The sequence below is a fragment of the Castor canadensis genome, chromosome 3 (assembly GCF_047511655.1).
Source record: "Castor canadensis chromosome 3, mCasCan1.hap1v2, whole genome shotgun sequence".
Lineage (NCBI taxonomy): Eukaryota > Metazoa > Chordata > Mammalia > Rodentia > Castoridae > Castor > Castor canadensis.
Window position 1 is genome coordinate 30,236,442 of NC_133388.1, and position 19,601 is coordinate 30,256,042.

The following is a 19,601-nucleotide window of genomic DNA, read 5'->3' on the forward strand; positions in this document are numbered from 1 at the left end:
CCCGCCCCCAGGAGAGGAGGGAGGGATGGCGGGGCTGGGGGGTGCCCAGCTGCCATCCTCCTCGCCGCCTCCTGGCCCCCACTCGCTGGCGCCCAAGAGGGAGGGCGGCAGCTGCCCGCTCCCTCCTCCCACTACCCCGCTACCTGCCCAGTCCCCGAAGCGAAGCGTGAGAAGGCTGCGAGCCAGCCGGGCCGAACCCACAACTTTGCAGCCTTGGGGAGGGCGAGAGCCGGCGTCCAGGGCTCCTCTTATCGGCGACCAGAGCTCGGTGAGTTCATTTCCCCACCCCTCTGCGGTGGTGCGGAGGCGGCGGTGGCACGAGTGGCGGCTTCCCGGGCGTCCGGAGGCAGTGGCCGAGGAGCCGACGATCGCCCGCGCTGCCCGCCTGGGCAGGGCTCGTTGTGCCGCCCTCCGCGGCCCGCGAGGCAGGCGCCAGTGCTGAACGGACAGCTCCCCGCGCCCAGGGCGGCGGGGGCGCTCTCGGCTATGGCTTCTCCAGTGCGGGGCCGGACTGCGGCCGCCCGCTGAGCGCCCCTCACTCCCCCAGCCCCTGTCCTCTGCCTTTCCTGCGCCGCGGCGCATCTGGAGGCTGCTCCCGCGCCCCCCTGGCGACTGGCGCGGGGAAGACACTTGCTTCTCCGGAGCCCTGGACCGAGGGCTCTCTGGGGTGGGCAGCACCGCAGCAGCCTCTGGGGGCGCATGGCTAGGGGCGGCGCCGAGTCCCCAGCGACCACCCCTCAGGCTCGCCCTGCGCTGCACCCCAGCGGCAGAGAGAGGCCTGAGCTCCCCTGGCGGCCACGGGTCCCTGGGGATTGGTGTGTGTGTGTGTGTGTGTGTGTGTGTGTGTGTGTGTGTGTTTTATCACTGTCACCTGCAAAAAGGATTACAAGGTGACCAGTTCCTCAGTCCCGACGGGACATCCTGGACCGAGGCTCCCCAGAATCCGTCCATCCTGGGCGCAGTCGCCTTCCCAGAACTTTTCTCACGCCTCCCCCTGGCTGATTCCTTAGACCCCGGAAAAGTTCTCTCCCGCGCACAAGTCCTATTTCCCTGTGGCTTCCGAAGTTGGGCAGGAACACGGGCTTTGGGGGTTGGGGCTGGGCGGTGGGGGCGACGGCGGGTGGGGTGCAGATTCCAGGAAAGGCTGGTCAAGAATTCACTCATCCGCCCGGGGCTGGCTTGTTGGCATGGAAAGGGTTTCTTTCCGCGCCACGGGGATTGTTTGGGTGTCTCGAGCGGAAGGAGGGCGTGAAGGGGACATTTTAATTTCATTCCTTCAATGAAAACACTCTTCGCAAATAGCCAGGGCTGCCAGCGCCACAAAAATCGGCTGAGCAGGACCGACCCCTTGCGCCTCCCCCACCTCATCCGGCTCGTGTGCATATATCGATCTTTTAATTGATTTTTTTAAATAAAAAGCCAGGTTGCAGTAGCTGCGTGTGTACACACAGATACACACAAAAATACAGATACCCAGATGCGCACAGATTACGTATACAGAGTTACACACACAGGGAAACACCTCCTCCCCCCAGTATCTACAAATGTGCCTTGGGTAACAGGTGAGGTCCCTGAATATTGCTCAAGAAGGGGGTTACGGGGCAGAGGAAGGAGAGGTGAAGCAGGATTTCCGGTCACTCAAGTGGTTCTTTCTGCCCCCACCCCAAATTCTTGGCTTTCTTCAGATATCCTGAACCTAAACTCATTTCCACGGCTTTGAGGGACACAACCCTATCACTCAGCCCCCCCATCCTACTCCCCACTCACAACACTTACAGACTGCAAGCAAACAAGTCCCTCGCTCCTTGTGCCTGACTTCGTTCCTCTATCCAGGGCACCAAGGTCACTATCAGTCTGAGGGCCTGCCTCTCTAGGTCTCACCTGCTTCCCAAGGAGGAGTGACCCTAGGGGCAGGGGTTAGGAGCTTACATTTGCGCACAGCCCTCTGGACCCCTGACATGCGAGGAGCGCACGAGGGCGCCCCCTAAACACCAGTAAGACTTTCTCTACTCTTGTACCCCATAGGAATGTAATCGAAAATGCTGGCTCTTCGGCTGCTCAACGTGGTGGCCCCCGCATACTTCCTGTGCATCTCCCTGGTGACCTTCGTTCTGCAGCTCTTCCTCTTCCTGCCCAGCATGCACGAAGACCCCGCGGCCGCCCCGCTCTTCTCACCTGCCCTGCTCCACGGGGCGCTCTTCCTGTTCCTCTCTGCAAATGCCCTGGGCAATTATGTTCTGGTCATCCAGAACTCCCCCGACGACTTGGGCGCCTGCCAGGGGACCTCGTCCAGGAAGGCTCAGTGCTCCCCGCCCAGCACCCACTTCTGTCGAGTGTGCGCCCGAGTCACGCTGAGGCACGACCATCACTGTTTCTTCACCGGCAACTGCATCGGCAGCAGGAACATGCGCAACTTTGTCCTGTTCTGTCTCTACACCTCCCTGGCCTGCCTCTACTCCATGGTGGCCGGCGTGGCCTACATCTCCGCTGTCCTTTCCATCTCCTTCGCTCACCCCCTGGCCTTCCTCACGCTTCTGCCCACCTCCATCAGCCAGTTCTTCTCTGGTGAGTGACCCTTGGCAGGCAAGTTCTGTAAACAAGACTTCCCAGGCCAACCCCAAGGACTGGCAGATTTAGCAAAAAGAAACCACAGAAACCCCAGCGAAATTAAAATGCCAGATAAGTTATTTAGTATAATTATATCTCAATACCATATGAGACATACTAATACTAAAAGAATACACTGTTATTCTAAAATTCAAATTAGCTCTATTTTATCTGACAACCTTCCCTTCCTGCTGTCATCTAGCATACTGTGGTAGAATTGTGGTATCCAGGCCACATATCTGCTCAGTAGTAGGCACATTCCTCCATGCTATGACTTTCCTCTGCCTGGACCCCAGTCTTGTTCACACATTCCCCACGGAATGCCCTGCAGAGGTCTTACCTGCCAACTGCAGTAAGATTGAACTTGACACCAGGCCATGTTCAGCGAAGGCAAAGCCCTATCCTCCCACCCACTAGGTTTGACCCCACCAGACTTCTGCAGCCTGAAAGTGGCTTAGAGCAGGGCGCACTCTGGTTAGAGATGCTGCCATATTTAATGGATCCATATCCATAATAAAGAGCTTGGACCTGGTGTGGGATCTGACCCTCTAAAACACTTTGACACGTGCGGGAGTCAGGCATGTGGGTCATAACATTGGTGCCCAGCTGGGCACCCTCAAGGAATGCTCCCTGGTTCCTGGCCCTGGGAGACAATTTGGCTCTTGGTGGCAGTTCTTACTCCTTTACCTGGCTTTGAAATTTGCCCCTGCATCATTTCCTTCTGCTCCTTTCCCACCTTGATTTTTGACCATGGCCAATTTGGTTCCTGTAGTTGGTAGTGTGCACAAATGTGTGGGGGTGTGTCATTGTGAACTCTATTTCTCAAATGAAGGAACAGAGACTTAGATAGGAATAAATGGTCTGCCTACTATCTTACTACTGGGTGGCAGTCTCTGGCCTGGCCCCAGGTCGTAAACCACAGTCCAGTGCTCTTCCCAGCACAGGGAGTAGAACATGTTCCCAAACACACTGATCTTCCAGAGACAAAGAAAGACAGCTACTTCCTACGAGAGCCCAGATTCCTTGATGCACCTGGACTGGCCTGGGCTGGACATTTATAAAATTTTTTCTCTACTCTGAGGGAGCCATCATTTCAGTCTCAGTAGTTGTTAGAGTCCTGTTCTTCCTGAGCATAGAACTATTGTGCCATTTGTCAGTGGGATCACAGAGGCCCAGGGAGGACCCAGCCATGGGGGATGCCCGGACGGATGGTGGCTGAGCTGGGCCCAGAACTCAGAGCTCTTGGGCCTTCTGGATATCGGTGCTAGCATAGATGGCTGCCAGAACCAAAATAATCAGGATGGGGGAGGGTAGGTGGGCGGGCTGGGGGGTGGAGTGTGAGCAAGGACAGGTGGAGGGATGAGAAGAGCCAAAGAACCTGATTACACATCCTTTTCCAAGTAGCTTCATGAGTGGTTCCAGAAGGAGGATCTTGAAATGGTTTGATTTAAGTCTGTGCTTGAGGCTTGTCCATATGTGCTAGGTTTGGGAGATAAGAGAGAAAGGAAGAAGAGGCTCTTGCTTTGATTTGAGGGAGAACAGAGCCATCCAGCATCAGGATGAACCCCAATATCCTTCACCATACTCCCTAGGGTAAGGAGGTCAAGATTTCTCATCTCCAGCTCTCCTATCTCCTCTTCCTCCTTGCTGACTCTTCACCTCTGCCTTCCCCAACCCTTCCCCTCTTTACCCCACATAACCCCTCTATTCCACTTCTTCCTTCATATCTCTTCTTCCTGACTCCTAGTCCATCCTCCCTCTCTTGCCTGCTCAGGAAGAGAGGTGGCAGGAGGGAGTTATGAAGGCACAAGTTGTTTACTAGGAATTGAGCTATCCCCAACTCTGGTACCTCCCCTGAGTCAGCTCTGCTGCCAGAGCATGGGATACCAGTGAGTGGGGGTGGTGAGAACTAAAAGTGTCAGGGTGGGTTCTAAAGTGAAAGTGACCGCTGATCTAGGCCTTCAGCTAATGCCAGAGGGAGAGGCTCACTAATCAGTCTTTGCAACTTGTCCTTTCTCTGGCTTTGTGGGACCAGTATAGTTTGTGTCACCTCTCTAAACCTCCTTCTTATCTGGAGAATGGAGATTACATCATCTGACACGTCATGGCTTTCAGATGAGTAGACCAGTGGTTAGGTGCAATGGGAGGGTCCAGTACAAGGGAAAGGGGATCGATGTTTGCTGAGCATCTATTATGTGCCCCACTGGGTACGTCTCATTTTGTTCGTCCTATGAAGCAGGTAATTTTCATATCATTTTTAAAGCAAGAACCAAAGGTTCAGCCAGGTGAAGTTGCTAGGTGGAGTCGTACAGCTTTGGACTCCAAACCGTTGCCTCCAAAGCTCACCCTAGCTCTCTGGTCTTGCTTCACAATGAATGAGCCTCTCTGAGAGGGGGAGCTTCCCGTCCCTGGCTGTGTTAAAGAGGATGCTGGGCAATGATCTCTCAAAGGTGTTACAGGTGGCTGATGGGGGCCAGGAGGCAGGGAAGATTGAATGGTGTGTTCTTTCAGGCCCTATAAGAAAATTCTATGATTTTCTAAAAGAAGTGGAGCTATTATTAACATTGAGAACAACTAAAGCAGCCAGGCTAGGTAACTTCAAATATTTTGAGAGAAAGCAGATCCCCAGAATAGCCCTTTATAGCTGCTGCATGGAGACAGGGAAAGGCCACAAGGTCTTTTCCTCATACCTTGATTTAGAGGCAGAAAATAGCCTGTGGGAAACAGCTTCCATCTGCTCAGGCTTGGTCCTGGGGCTGAGTTGCAAGGCAGGTCTGAGCTTGACAGCTCTGATGTTCTCACAACACAGCTCCATGTCTATCTCTGCCCATCAGCATTCCTCCAGCCAGAAAGGTACCTGGCCCCAGGATCCTCCATCTTGTATGCAGCTGTCCGAGCTAATCTGTGCTGACAAGGAAGAAGTGGGTCAGGGGATGGCACAGGGCAATGTGAGCCTGTCCCATTGCTGTCACTATACCAGTGGAGGGCCGCTCTAAATGCAGCTGGAGTGAAATTTCTATCTCCTGGGCAATGAGATCTGTTTACCTTCAACTTTGCAAAGAAAGACTTGCTATCAGCAGGTCACTGGTAGCTCACACCTGTAATCCTAGCTACTCAGGGGGCAGAGATCAGGAGGATCTTGGTTCAATGCCAGCCTGAGCAAATAGTTCGTGAGAGCCTATCTCAAACAAACCTGTCACAAAAAAAGGGCTGGTGGAGTATCTCAAGGTGTAAGCCCTGAGTTCAAGCCCCAGTACTACAAAAAAAAAAAAAAGAAAGAAAAAAATCATTATTGTTATACCCATTTTGGAGATGAGCAAACCAAAACTTAAAGAGGTTAAGAAACTTGTGCAAATCCACACAGCTGGGAGATTCAAACATAATATAGACTAACCTCCCCCGCCCCCAAAACTCTGAGGGAATGTGTGGGATCTCTTACTAAGTGGATATTTAAAACCAGTCATAGGAAGTGCTTGTTTTAGACTGGTTTAGGGGAGGGAGGTGCTGTCCCACAGTAGGAGGCTCAACTGATGACCTTGGGGACTTCTTCCAGCTTTAGCTAGCTCCAAATGACAGGCCAGCTCTGGCTGAGTGTTCTGGTGGTCATGCTGTCCGCTTGTTAACATTAATGACTAAATTATTCTCTAAGTTGGCTCTCTGCGCTGCCCTTGAGGCTGAGCTCGTGACTTGTTCTTCCTGATGATTAGGTCCTGTTCTCCATCATGCTGTCACTTTCCAGAGTCCTCCCAGACAGTGCACCTAGCCCCACAGGGAGATGGCGCTGCAGTCAAGACAGCTGCCCAGGCACTGGCTCCCTCCCTAGGGTCCTCAACTCACCTCTCTGTCCTCCAGAGAAACCCACCTTCTCCCTGTTTCCAGCCAGGAAAGAGAAACCAGAGAAGGAAATGGGCATTTCTGCCTCTAGGGAAATGTGCACAGCTCCTAGGGCTGATTCAGAGAAGCTGGGAGCTCCCCTTGTTGAGCTCACCCAGCTTTCTTCCCATCTTCCCAGGTCCCCAGTTCTCCTTCCTCGCCCCAGGAGCCATTGGCACTAAGGAAAAGTTGGGGCAACTAGTTCATCCTCCTCTCCCTGGCAGCAGCTCTGAGATTGCTACAAAATATAGCACCCATCTCATTAATCTCCTCGCCTCCCAGCGGAAAGCGCCGGCCGGGATTGCGCTTCTGTACGTGGCCTGAGTGTAAAGTGGTTCTGGTGTCTCCCCTCCCCCGCAGGAGCTGTCCTCGGTTCTGAAATGTTCGTCATCCTCATGCTTTACCTCTGGTTTGCTGTTGGCCTGGCCTGCGCTGGCTTCTGTTGCCACCAGCTGCTGTTGATCCTCCGGGGGCAGACTCGCCACCAGGTTCGAAAGGGGGTGACAGTGAGTGCCCGGCCCTGGCGCAAGAACTTACAGGAGGTCTTCGGAAAGAGGTGGCTGCTGGGCCTGCTGGTCCCCATGTTCAATGTCGGAAGTGAGAGCTCTAAGCAGCAGGACAAGTAGCAGGCAGGCACTGCCATCATTTCTCTCTGTGTCTCGATTACTTCTGAACATAGAACCACAGCACCCTTGTCTCTACCTATGACCCACTACAACCTCGGGCTGCTAAGGTCCTCCTACCACCCCGGGGGTCTTCAGCCCATAGAGAACAGCATCACCTGGTGGATTGTGACTGAGAGAAAAAAAAAAAAAGGCCACCCAGGCAGTGCTAGGCTCCTTATCAGCCAACCAGGTAGCTGCTGTCAGGCTATCTCTGCTTCTGTTTCTTCTTCCGAGCCCTTCTTTCTGCCTCTGCTTGACCGGTCCCTCTATCATGTCTCACGCCGTCACTGCTTCTGCTAGAGCCCTTCTCCTCACGTTGTCAATGAGGAGTGGATCCTTGCTGCTGCTGTGAGCTCCCAGGAACTGGAGGCTGGCAAATGTTTACAATGACCACATGTGAGAGGTAACCATGTCAACCTTGTCAACTGCTAGGGAAGATGGGAAGGGTGGATATGTGTCCTCATCCCCTCCATGGGATGGTGAGCAGTAAGGGGACAAAGAGTACAGGAACTTGCTGCCCACTCAAGTTTCAAGGCCCTTTCTCTGGAGACAGCAACTAATAGCCTGGTATTTCCAGATGCTGTCCTCTGTTCACCCTGCCTCAGGTGGGCACTGCAGGCCAGGGCCTAGCCAGATATTCCCTTTCTCTGGCACTCCTCTGGCCTCTCTCTTTGGTCTCCAGCCTCTGGGTTTTTGCTAGATGTTGGGAAGGTAAGGAAGAGGAGGAGTTGCTGATAAATGAGGGAGGTGTGTGACTGTATAACCCCATATAACCGTATAGAAGGGGACTTGTGTGGTTGTGTGTGTATGTGTGTGAGAAAGAGAGAGGGTGGTGATAGAAATCAGTATTATTATGAACACAGAAGAAAAAGGCTTAGGGAAGGGGAAGTTGGGAGGGGGCGGGGCAAATGAGTTCATTTAGGCCCTGTATAAAGTACGTTCTAGTAGGAACAGCTGTTCAAAATTTGAATGCTACCTGAAAGAGTAGTAAGTGTTTTATCACTGGAGATATGCTAGCAGGCTCCTGGCAGTTAGCTTTCAGGCATGCTGTGCAAGGGATTCTTGCACAGCCTTTTCTAGGTAAGCTTAGAGATCCCTTCCCACTCCAAGATTCCTGTATCCTCTTTGTCACTGCTAAACCCAAGGTTCAGAACTGCAGAGATGCCTGGGAGCTATTTGCTTTCATGGAGGGCATAGCGGGGAGGGGTCTAAAAATCATGATGCAGACGTTTGGGACCCAACCCAGCTACTTCGCACCAAGGAGAGGACTACCTAGATGTTAATAGGGGCTGAAGACTAGCATTTGTGAACACGGAGATGGAGCAGTGTCAGAGTCAGGTGGGGCTAGCTATGAGGAGAGAAAAGCCTGAAGGTCATGCTCAGCCCTGAGGGAGCAGACTGAGGGAAAGGCTGGGGGATGGGAATGAGCAGAAGATGAGAGCATGATTGCCAGACCATCCCTGCCCAGGTGACTGGCTCTGGATGGAGGCATTACTCTGTGTTCTGGGACCCAGGAGACCAGACCCCTGGGGCATATGAGGGAGTGGGGACAACACAAGTGCCCCATCCTGACTGGGTCCCAAGGCCAATCTGACATCCATATAGGTATCAGGGCTGAAGCCTATGTCCTGCAGGGTCCAGTGGATGATCATGGTGACCCAAACCATTGCTGCACAGCATCAGGAATCCTTAAGCAGAGCTTGGGAGGATTTTACCCTTGTCCTGCCTTCACGCCCCCTAGAGGGCTAATGTAGTAATAGCTTGACTGCTCATACTTCTCTCTCCGGAATTCAGTCTTTCAGTCATCCATTCATTCATCCCATCTACATTTATCAAGCACCAACTATGAGCCAACGCAGTATTAAACAGGACGACTAGATCCGTGGTATCAAGGGCATTGACTCCCACCCTCTGACAAATGGTTGCTCCGCCATCTTGGTGGTCAGGAGGGCAGGTCACTTGGAAGAGAAGGATGTGGCAGGGAGGCTGAAGAGAGCCCAGGCTTCTTTAGTGGAGTACCTATTGGGAGCATCCTCACTCCCAATTCTGGCCACACTTCAGCTGTGGGAGTGGAGCAGGGAGGGAGACAACTCAGGCTTTGTCTCTGTCTTGACCCTGGAGTACAAGCTTGGGAGCCAGCCCTGCCATGTCCCAGAAGGGGAAAAAATAGGGACCAGCGGGAGGTCAGCTACTTGGGGAGGTTGCCAGGTGAGATGCTTGAGTAACGTTTGTGTACATGGGCCTCTGTTGTTCATGAAAAACATTAATAAAATATGCGGTATTGAATTGGATTTGATACGATTGTGTGAGCTCTGTGGTGGGTAGGAGGGCTAGTGGGGCTGGAGTACACCATCACACTAACCTTTCAAATTTTAAACACTAGTTATTTGAATGTTTAAAAGAAGAAAGAATACTTCTGCCCTAATTGGTAAATAACCATGGCCCAGACTCCCTGAGTAACCCACCTGCACTGTCCCTAGCTAGGGACCCTGTGCATACTCAACAATCTAGCAATCCTGGGTCCTGCTCCTGCCCAGGATCCACTGTGATTGGTCAGGGCTGTGCTGTGTAGTGGAAAAAATGTGAATATCAGCCCTGGTCTGTAGCAGGTCTACAGAACTGGGGTCTGTGGACCCATAGAAACTACGAATGGAATGTCTTACCTAGAAACTTCCCTCCCCTTCCCTTCCCATTCTTTTCTCTGTGTCAGAGGGCAGGTGGGGAAGAGAATGAAGAGAAGAGTCCATCTGCTCTTCCATCATGGCCAGCTGACTATCCTGGAGGCCCTGTCCTCTCAGCCCCTGTGATTGCCAGAGACCTTAGGCTGCCAGCCCTGGGGGCAGTCAGGAGGGTGTGGCACCCTGAGGGAGTGGGCCCCAAGCAGGTGAATGGACATGGCCTGTGGAACATCCCAGAGACCTGCAGGCCTGGACTGATGGGGAACACAAGTGCAAAGGCTGATTCTATGTGGACTGTGGAGAACTTTCATCTTAGACCAAGTTGTGCTGGTCTGCATTCCCTAAACACTCACCAACAGGCAACCAGCAAGCTAGTCCCTAGATGTGCTCCTCAATGAGTGGGCCTGTGGCTAACTTAGTGTGTTCTAGAGCATGGGCTGTCTACACTCCATAGGCAGACACCACACCTGCCCTTTTCACTTATATCCTTGATGCCTAGAGTTGCTAAGCACACAGTAGGTATTCAACAATTACTGACTGACTGAATGTGCAGGGTTTGTTCTCATATGCATTTTCCACATCATTAATTCCCATGATGTACCCTGGGAGTGCTCAGGGGAAGGAGAGAGTGCATCCAAGCTGTCAGGACGGGAGGAGGAGGTATGTGTGTAGAGGTCTGGAAGGCTGGGTGAGATTTCAACAGATGGGAGGACTGGAGGGCTTTCTAGGTAGGAGGAACAGATCTGGAGCGTTGGAGCAGAGTGAACATCACAGGGAGTGAGGAGTTAAAGCTGGAAATTCAGATCCTTTGAATGCCAAGTTAAGGGCTCTGCCACAGTTTGATAGGCAACAGGGAACCACTGAAGACTGGATCCAGGGAGTGGCAAGATTGGGGCTAGATTTCAGAAAGTGGAACCTTGGAGACTGAAGAAGTGGGCGAAACAAGGTTGAAGGACCCGATAACATACAAATGCTATGTCTGAGAGAGATGTAACAAGGGTCTGGGTGGGGACCAGAGTGTGGGCTATAAGGAAGCAAGGGATGTCAGAAGTACTTCTCAGACATGAGACATTACCTGAGATGTTCTGGGGAGACAGTTGTAAATGTTGAGACACAGTGGGTAGGGTAACCTCAAAGGAAAGTCTGAGCCAAGTGCTAGTGGCTCACATCTGTAATCCTAGCTACTCAGGAGGCAGAGAGCAGGAGGATCACAGTTCAAAGCCAGCCCAGGTAAATCATTAGAGAGAGCCTACCTTGAAAAACCCCACACAAAAAAGAACGGATGGAGTGGCTCAAGTGGTAGAGCACCTGCCTAGCAATCGTGAGGCACTGAGTTTGAACTTCAGGACTGTCAAAACAAAAAATGAACAGTCTGACAAGAGCACTGGAATAGGGAAAAGATCATGGTGCTTCCACCTGAAACACTCAGCTCTGTCATTGGCTCATCTGTTGGCAACTGATGGTATCATTCTTAACTAACAGCTCTGCCACCTTGTGTGGAGGGACTCAGGGTACATCTGCAGGCCGCACATTGAGTACAATTCTCTGACCCTCCAAACCTGTGATAGTGCCATCTACTTGTGATGGCAGAAGTCATGGGTCCTCTGGCCTCTACGGGGTTGGAACAAGACACTGGCTCCCCAGTGCCTCAATATTCCCATCTAGAAAGTGGCTACCCTGATTTGTCCCATGTCCCAGTGTTGGAGCAGGCAAAGTATGAACTGCCTCACTCTAGGCTTTAGGAGCCCAAGAAGCTTTGGGAAGAGGGCAACCTTGAGAAGCATTGATGTCTCTTCTGCTATAACAAGTTGGTCTACTGCCAGGTATGGTAGTACACTCTTGTAATTCCAGCACTTGGGAGCCTGAGGCAGGATGATCTAGAGCCAAGGGCAGCCTGGGGTGCATAGTGAGACCCTGTCTCAGGAGAGAGAGGGGAAGGAGGAGGGGAGGGAGGAAGTAGAGGAGAAAAGGAGGGAAAAAGAGAGGGAGAGAGGGAGGGAGGGGAGAGAGAGAGAGAGAGAGAGAGAGAGAGAGAGAGAGAGAGAGAGAGAGAGAGAGAGATAAGTCAACCTTTAGGTCCCAGGAACAAGTCTCCTTCCCTAGGAACATCGTAACTGCCCTTGCTTGCCATGGTCCATGTATTTGGTACTCCAGATGCTCTGGGTCCTCTGAGTGGCCTCATTGCTTGTGAGAGAACCCCTCATCCCCCTCCTGCCCTGCCCTGGGCATCCCCACAGAGATAATTGAGAGGCGCCTCTTGTGCAGGGGGAAAAGGAACACCATACTTACTTCTGCCTTATTTGAGTGCTTTGGAGGTGAGGCAGAGCCTTGGACCTGCTCCCCAACTGGGAGAGCCGGCCAGGGGGGTTGTGGGAGGTGTCTGGGAACAGCTCAACTTGCTGTTTCTTCCCTCGTTGCCCCACCCCCCGCCACACACACACACACACACACACACACACACACACACTGTGCATGGTGCTGGTGCAGCTATTCCACTCATTCCTCAAACTTTCACCGACGCTAACTCTATGCCAGGCATGATGCCAGGAACCAGGAAAGCAAAGATGAATGAGAACTCAGGGAGCTCATGGAGAAGAGGACAAATCACAGACAGTTGTGATTCGGCAGCATGAGTAAGCCCAATGGGAGGACAAGCCGCTACAGGAGCCTGGAGAGGAGCACTCTCCTCACCATGGGTGGACTGGCAGGCTTCGTGGAGGAGGTGACATCTGGATCAGGCAAGATGAATAGGAGCGGGCCAGGCAGACAAGGAGGGCTGGGGTGGGGTGGAAGAAGGAGGGACACACAGAGGTAGAGGGGCCAGGGATTTTTGGGAATTGCAGGTCTGTTTGGGAGCAATGGGATGTGAGGATGCGTCCTGCAGCCACAGTTGGAGATTCTGTCATCAGGCCATACTCCCTAAAGTCTCTGAGTTCAGCTGAAACCACCAGAGATCCTTTGACTTCCTGCACCCAAAGAGGGTCCTGTGGGAGGTCCCACCATCCTCGCCTTCCTACACAGCCTCAGCAAATAGAAGGAGGCCTTCCTACTATCATGATGTTTGGGAGTGGGAGTAGAATTGAAAGGGCTGCAAGTCAGTACCTCCTGCATCCCTCTGACCTGGTGGCCCCACAGTCCCCTGCTTTAGCATAGGCCTCTCCACAGGGCCTTTCCTTAACTGATCCAGCCCTGAGGAAACTCCTGCACAAACTCCACTCCCCTCTGTGGCTCAGATCCCCCTGTGGGTTTGTCTCTCAACTGCACTGCCCACCCTTGGAAGGCAGGAATGGAGATTGTGGGATCCTTTGGCTCCCTCAGTATCTGGCATGGACTAGGGTGCTGATATTTCTGATGCAGTAACCCTCCTACTAGGAGGGACAATGACTAACACCTACTGAGCGTCACTACCTACTAGTTCCTTCCCACTCCCCCACTCCACCTGTATTCTCTTTTATTCCTCAGAGCAGCATTAAGAAGTCAGTGCTATTACAACACCGTTTTCCAGGTAAAGAGCCAGGGGCACAGAGAGGCTGTGTAACTTGCTCAGGCCTCTCAGCTAGTAAGTGGCAGAGCTGGGCTTCAAACCCACAAAGCCTGCTGCGTGCAGTCTGTCCTGGTCACCCAAATACTAGACTCTCTTTCTGTTGTGATCTATTGTAGACAACCAACAAATTCCCAGGAGTCAAATTTCACTCGTTAATTCAACACACATATTGGGCACCAACTATGTAATGGACCCTGGTGAGTGGAGAGAGGGGACCTCTCAGATGCTGTGTCCTAGAACTGACTGTCAGCTGCTCACAATGCCTCTGCAGGTGAAAGCAGGCATGCCAGGACCTTCCCAGATTAGGGACTGTGGGCGAGTCACAGTAGGAGAAGCAGCTTGTCTGGGGATGGGTGTCTGGAGATGCAAGGACAGCCCGAGGACCCTTCTCAAGGGCTCAAGGATGGAGGCCCATCAGGGAAAAGGCTCCAGCCGTTTCTGGACTGCACCCTCCCTGGCAGGGCCAGGGTGCTGTGTGAGGGGACCAGAAATAAAGAGGGTAGATCCAGGCCATCTCCACACCCACCCCTGGGACCCAGGCAGGGGAGGCACCAAGACCCTTGTGCACTGGAAGAGGAGACACACCTGCCCCAAGCTCATCTACCATGTTGGGAAAGAAGCCTGGAGAGGGGCAGGGAAGATGGCTAGCATTCCCGCAGAGGACAGAGCTGGCATAAGGTTTTGCAGGCACTGACCTGGAACCCCAGTGGAAGCTGAATGAAGCCTTCCAGACACAAGGCAGTCCCCATGTGTGGACTCCTGCAGAGCCACCTTGTCCCTGAATGCCCTTTTCTGGCCTGCCTGTGATGCATGGGATCTCTCTAATATGAATTTCAAATTCTGGGAGGTCTTTGCCTCTAAACACCTTGTAATGAGGCTGCCTTCTTTGCCTGCCTGGCAGCTAGCCGAGAGGTGAGCCAGTAACTTCATGAATGGGTGACTTTAGACAGGGGTGTACAAGGCACGCGTACTCTGCAGGGCAGGCAGGAGCTTGAGAGGGGCGCCGCCTGGCGACTTCTCCACGCACTGCACCCGGCAGCAGGAAATGGTCTAGGTAGCCAGGGCAGGAACCAGGCCTCCCTAGTGGGCAGAACTGAGCGGGGTGCTCCCAAGTCCCCAGCCAGTAAGCGCATCCTGGAAAGAGCATCACACTATGACTCCCGCATGCCCAGTGGTCCTGAGTCACTGGGCTGACCTTGCCCTCAAGGGACAAGTAGGCTCGGCTTTGCAACAGGCTCCACCCCTCCTCACTGCCCCACACTAAGCTATACACTCTTCCATTGCCTGTTTGGCCCCTGGAGGCTTAAGAGTATGTGACCCCGAAAGGCCAAGTTTCAGGGGGGCTGAGTTCTAATCCTGACTGTGCCCTGGCTGTGCAGCGTGACCTGGACCACTGGGCCCTGTCCCCAAATCTCCCCCTCTAGCACGTTGTGCTGTGGACAGTGGAGAGAAAGCAAGAACAGTGCTTAAGAGACAAGCAATTGGGGGTATGGTTTCAGAGCTCAAAAGACTGGGGGATAAAGTTGACACAAATTGGATTTTGATGCATGAGAGCTGCAGAGGTCTCTGGCAGCGGGGGGCGGGGGGGGCGCTATTCTTGCATTTACCCCAAGTCTGTAGGGATTGCTGTCAGGGCCCAGGGAGGGGACTCGAGCAGGAAGGCCAAGGAGGCAGCCAGTCCCATCCACGGAGCCCGATGTGCACGGCAGCTGAGGCCGAGAATTCCCTCGCACGCGCTAGGTAAGTAATACACAGCAGCAGGGGTGGGGATTCGACAGCTTGCAGAGAAAAGATTTAATTAGTAGCGCTTTCAGGAGAGAAAAATAAATTACAAGAAACAATGGTGCACTCTGAGGACCGTGGAACCCCTGCCCGGATTCTCAGACCCACGTCCGGGGGCGGCCTGTCTACGCTCCGCCTGCGCAAAGTGACCAGGACGGTCGGTCCCCTGCATTGCTCGAGTCCGCCGGAAGGGGGCGCCCCCTTCCACCGCGCCAGGTTCCTGATACCCGCCCGGAACTGCGCGGAGGACCACCTTCAACGGGGACAGAACGGACTGCCGGTGTTTGACTCGCCGAGACACAAAGGGCCTCCAGCAGGGAAAGGGCGAGATCTGGGGCCCAGACTCGGGCAGTCAATGGCAGACCGACCCGACACTAGTCTCCGCGTTGGCAAATGGGGGAGAACCGCCTGACGGTGGGAACCGTGCGTCCGGGAGCGCAAGGACCTCTGCCTGGTCCTCACCTTGGCCAGTGCATCCACGTTCCCGAGGGCGCGCTCCCGGCCCGAGCCCCTCCGGAGGTTTTCTCTCTCCCTGCCGCCTCCTTCTCAGGCGACACCGTGACCGGTGCCTTCCCCACTCCCTTATCTCCTTGCCACCTGGTATTGTCACTATGGCGACCATTCTTGAGCTCGGGCTACACCCAGGCCTGGTGAGTACTTGGCTTAGGGAAGCTCACCGAGTCATGCCCACAGCCCTGTGCTGTGTGGTTTTTAGCCCTGTTCTGAAGATGAAACTGGAGCTCAGACAGGCTGAGGATGTTGTCCAGAAACCCAACAGCCGGTAAGCAAAGAGGTCAAAATCCACATCCCATTGGCCTCTGAGCTCTTCCCCAGCCTGGAGGGCATATTTTTTATTCCCAATCCCGGTACAGAGCCTGTCACATAGGCACTCATAAGGATTTGTTGAATGAATGCAGGTTACTTCCTTGTTTGTCAGAGGTGGTGGTGATGGGTTAACAGCTGAGAGGTTTGTGAGAATTAAATGAGATGCTTGTAAAATACCTGACAGTGCAATTGGACCATGGACCATATTCAGTAAAGCTGGTGCCACTGTCTCTAGACTTGGGAATCCCTGGGAATCTGTTCAAATGAAGCAGGCCTGCACTTTGTGCTTCTACCTAGCTGCAGGTGATGGGGAACTGCTCCCCCATTCCAGTTCCTAACCCAATTCCACCATGGTTTCCTGTATTGTCTGCACATTTGCAGTCACCAGAGGAACTTTAGAAATTACTGATGGCGGTGGGGTAGGGGGAGCTCCTCATTCCTGAGTACCTGATGGAATTAGTCTGACTGTGGCCTGGGAACAGGATTTTAAGAGCTCCCTAGAGGATTCTTCTGTGCGACCAAGGCTAGCAGACCACTGCAGTGGAGGAGTGTGAGGCAGTTGTACGAGCTGAGGGGTTATGAAGCACAGAGTGTGCAGCCAACTGGAGGCTGAGTCACTTCCCTGTAGAAGGCTGGGCCAGGTGTGAGATTAAGAGTCCTGGCTAGGGTGGGGCTGAAACACACTGGTATCCTCTAAAGCTCTTTACCTACTGGCTATGGAGCTTTTAAGAGGGGCGAGGCCTGGGACATGTGGGGGGTGGTGGTGAGCTGCTGAGTGTGCACTAGGAAGGGCTCTGTTCCTGGTGTAGCAAGGTGCCAGAGGCAGGCAGGGATCTGGCTGATTTGCTGGTCACTGCTGCTAAGTAGTGAAAGTCTGGCCTTGAACCATGGCAGCACAGCCAGCCCGGTGCTCATTCCAGATGGCACCTTACACCTGCAGGAGCAATTTTATGATCACTATTATTGAATACCCACTGTATGGGGCCACTAGACATTTTAACAATGAGACACAACAATCGTTTAGTGTTGATAGGAAGCAACCCAACAAGTGAGGAAACAAGGCACAAAGAGGTTATGTAGCTCACTAGGCTCACACAGAGACCAGATGCAGAGCTGAAGCCATGTTTCCGCTTCACCATCATGCCTCTACTCTGCTCTTTCCTTCGACTAAAACACAATTCCCTGACTCCCAGCTCTACCCTCTGCCAAAGCTGAGTGCGGACCTCTCCTCATCTTGAGTTCCTCTCCAAGTCCTGCAGAGCTGTGGGAAGCTCTGGTCTGTAACTCACCTTTGGCATCAGGCACAAACTTGCATTACTACCTTTCCTGGTTCCTGGGTCACAGTTCTTGGTTCAGATACCAGGTCTGTAAGGCTGGGCCCACAAGTACGTTTCTGTAGGTCCTGGACAGGGAAGGTCTAGGGATCCTGAGAAGGCCTCTGCTGGCAGCTGCTAGAGGAGGCCCAAGGAAAGCCCCAGGTGCTGCCATGGGTGAGCTCAGAAGAGAGGCAAGTCGCCCGACAGGATGGTTCACCTCCCTCCAAGAACTCTCCTAACACCCTCCAGCTGTGTGCGGGTGCACACATAATCTTATTAATAGATTGTGCCTAGTACAACACTTCTGTTCTTAGTTTGACAGTATGAACTCTACCCCTAACTGAAGTGTGCTAACCCAAAGATGACCAAAGCACTGACCTTTCAAATAAAGGTTGGAGTAGAAATTAAGCCTTCACCAAGAGGCTCTGCAGGCCTTCAGAGCCAGGGTCAGCCGCATGTGTTGAAGACTCAAGACCTGTGGAGGGGACCTATTATGCCTCTCTTCCAGTTTCTTCCCCTAGGTGAAGGAGCGTAGGGAATTTCACCCCCAAACAAGGCACCCTGGCATGCTGTTTTAAATTAAAGGCTCTTGGAGAGTAGCAAGGCTGAGGAGACTATTCTGCTCTCACCTCAGCTGTCTAAAGCTTGGACCTGCTAAGGAGGAAAGCATGGACTTGCCCCCTGCACTGGACCCCCTTCCAAGCATCACTCACTGAGCTCCAATCCAGAAAGAAAGGCTAAGGAATGCCATCACACCTTAACAGACTTTGTCACAAGCTACTGTCTGTCTCCCAGGCCCATTCTTGCAAAGAAAATCATTTACCAATGATTGTGTCCCCAGTGAGAAAGGGCAGATAAGCCTCTGAGTCTCAGTGGGTTACTGGGCGTCACTCTCCTGTGACTTCCTTGCTACATGTTAATAACCAAATGCCCTTTCTCTTGGCTGCTGTTTTTTCCAGCCAACCTGCAGAGGGTGAAGGGGAAGCTCTCCCCTAGCTACTCTAGGACCAATTTATTCATTTAGAGGAGAGGTAATGGAGATGGTGACTTCAATCCAGTTCTCTGAAGAGATATATTATTGTTTACCACCTACGAGTAGTAGCAGGTCCCAATTTTTCAGGGTTTCTGGTTTTTCACTCTCACCCCTAAATGAAGGGCAGGCTTCAGACCAAGCACCCTCCTCTGCACACCAGTGGACAAAGCTTGCTGGTTGTTCCCAGAGAATGGAGGCCCTGGCTCTCCTTTTAGAAGGATGTTAACTGAATGAACAAGCACCCTTGCCGTGCTGCTGCAATTCCTGAGATACAGCGAGTCTTTAGGAAGATGAAAGGCAGCTATTTTTACTCTCAGGTTCTGGAGGCCCTCTGAGGGCCTCGCTTGAAATACAGCCATTCAACCTGAGCCTCAGGATGCTGCTTTCATTTTTTGTTCCCTGCATTTCCTAACAGTGTCCACCCACTTGCTGTGTTCATTTTGTACTCCATGGGCTTTTCTCGCCTTCTTGCTCATCTCCTCCAGTTGCTGCAATTGGAGGCAGGGATTACGCAGGCTGGTTTTTTTCCAAGCAGTTTTCTCATGTCTTGCATAAGCATTCCTCAGTGAGACAGGGAAGCCATGTGTTCTAAGAATAAAGGAGGGTTCTGAGGGAAAAGGCCCAAGTAGTCACACACGGACCCACAGAAATCTCAGGACCTCCCAGGAAGCCAGGCAGAGAGTAACCAGCCTGGGCTGGCATTTGCTCTCCTTCTGTTAACTGTAAACTGCATCTTGGTAGAGGTTAGTCTTAATTACCCAAGCCAATGACTCTTCAGAGGCTGAATGCTCTTGCTTGAATTCCATCACTGGGTTTGTGCATAGGGAGACTGCTCTGCAAAGCAATTTTAAAACATTTTCAAGATGTTATTCTTGGGCTAGGGACTTAGCTCAAGTGGTAGGGTGCCAGCCCAGCAAGTCTAAGACCCGGAGTTCAAACTCTACTACCCAATTTAAAATACACACACATATTTTATGCATATCTAGACATCATCCTTTCACACTGAACCATGATTTCAGGATGTCAAGTACAGCAAAGATTTCTCCCCTCTTTTGATAAGGGAAACTGAGGTAGCAAAGCTAAAAGCTGCAAGAGCAGCCATTAGAGCATGTGATTTTCTCTGTGCCCTGCCACCAAGGGAGACCCCTCATCTCTAATCTCTCTTCCCATGTGCATGAAAAGTGACACCCAAAGACCTCACAAAGTCCCGTGGAGTCTCTGACTTCTGACAGTAAAGATAATGTTAAGTTATTCATGGCTCCTTATCATACTGAAGAA

General features: G+C 52.6%; 2 protein-coding genes across 2 annotated transcripts in view; one reads left to right on the forward strand and one right to left on the reverse strand.

The window, feature by feature from the left end:
- Positions 1 to 280, reverse strand: part of Tmem63c (transmembrane protein 63C) — a 105,321-nt gene extending 105,041 nt beyond the window's left edge. The window contains exon 1 of the mRNA XM_074067471.1: positions 144 to 280. The gene's annotated coding sequence lies outside the window, so the exon portion shown is untranslated. The remainder of the gene's footprint in view (positions 1 to 143) is intronic.
- On the forward strand, positions 130 to 9,436 carry Zdhhc22 (zDHHC palmitoyltransferase 22). The gene is made up of 3 exons (XM_020180972.2): positions 130 to 268; positions 2,026 to 2,565; positions 6,841 to 9,436. The coding sequence occupies exons 2-3, from the start codon at positions 2,040 to 2,042 to the stop codon at positions 7,104 to 7,106; spliced, it is 792 nt and encodes a 263-aa protein (XP_020036561.1). The 5' UTR covers positions 130 to 268; positions 2,026 to 2,039; the 3' UTR covers positions 7,107 to 9,436.
- Positions 9,437 to 19,601: the final 10,165 nt, after the last annotated feature.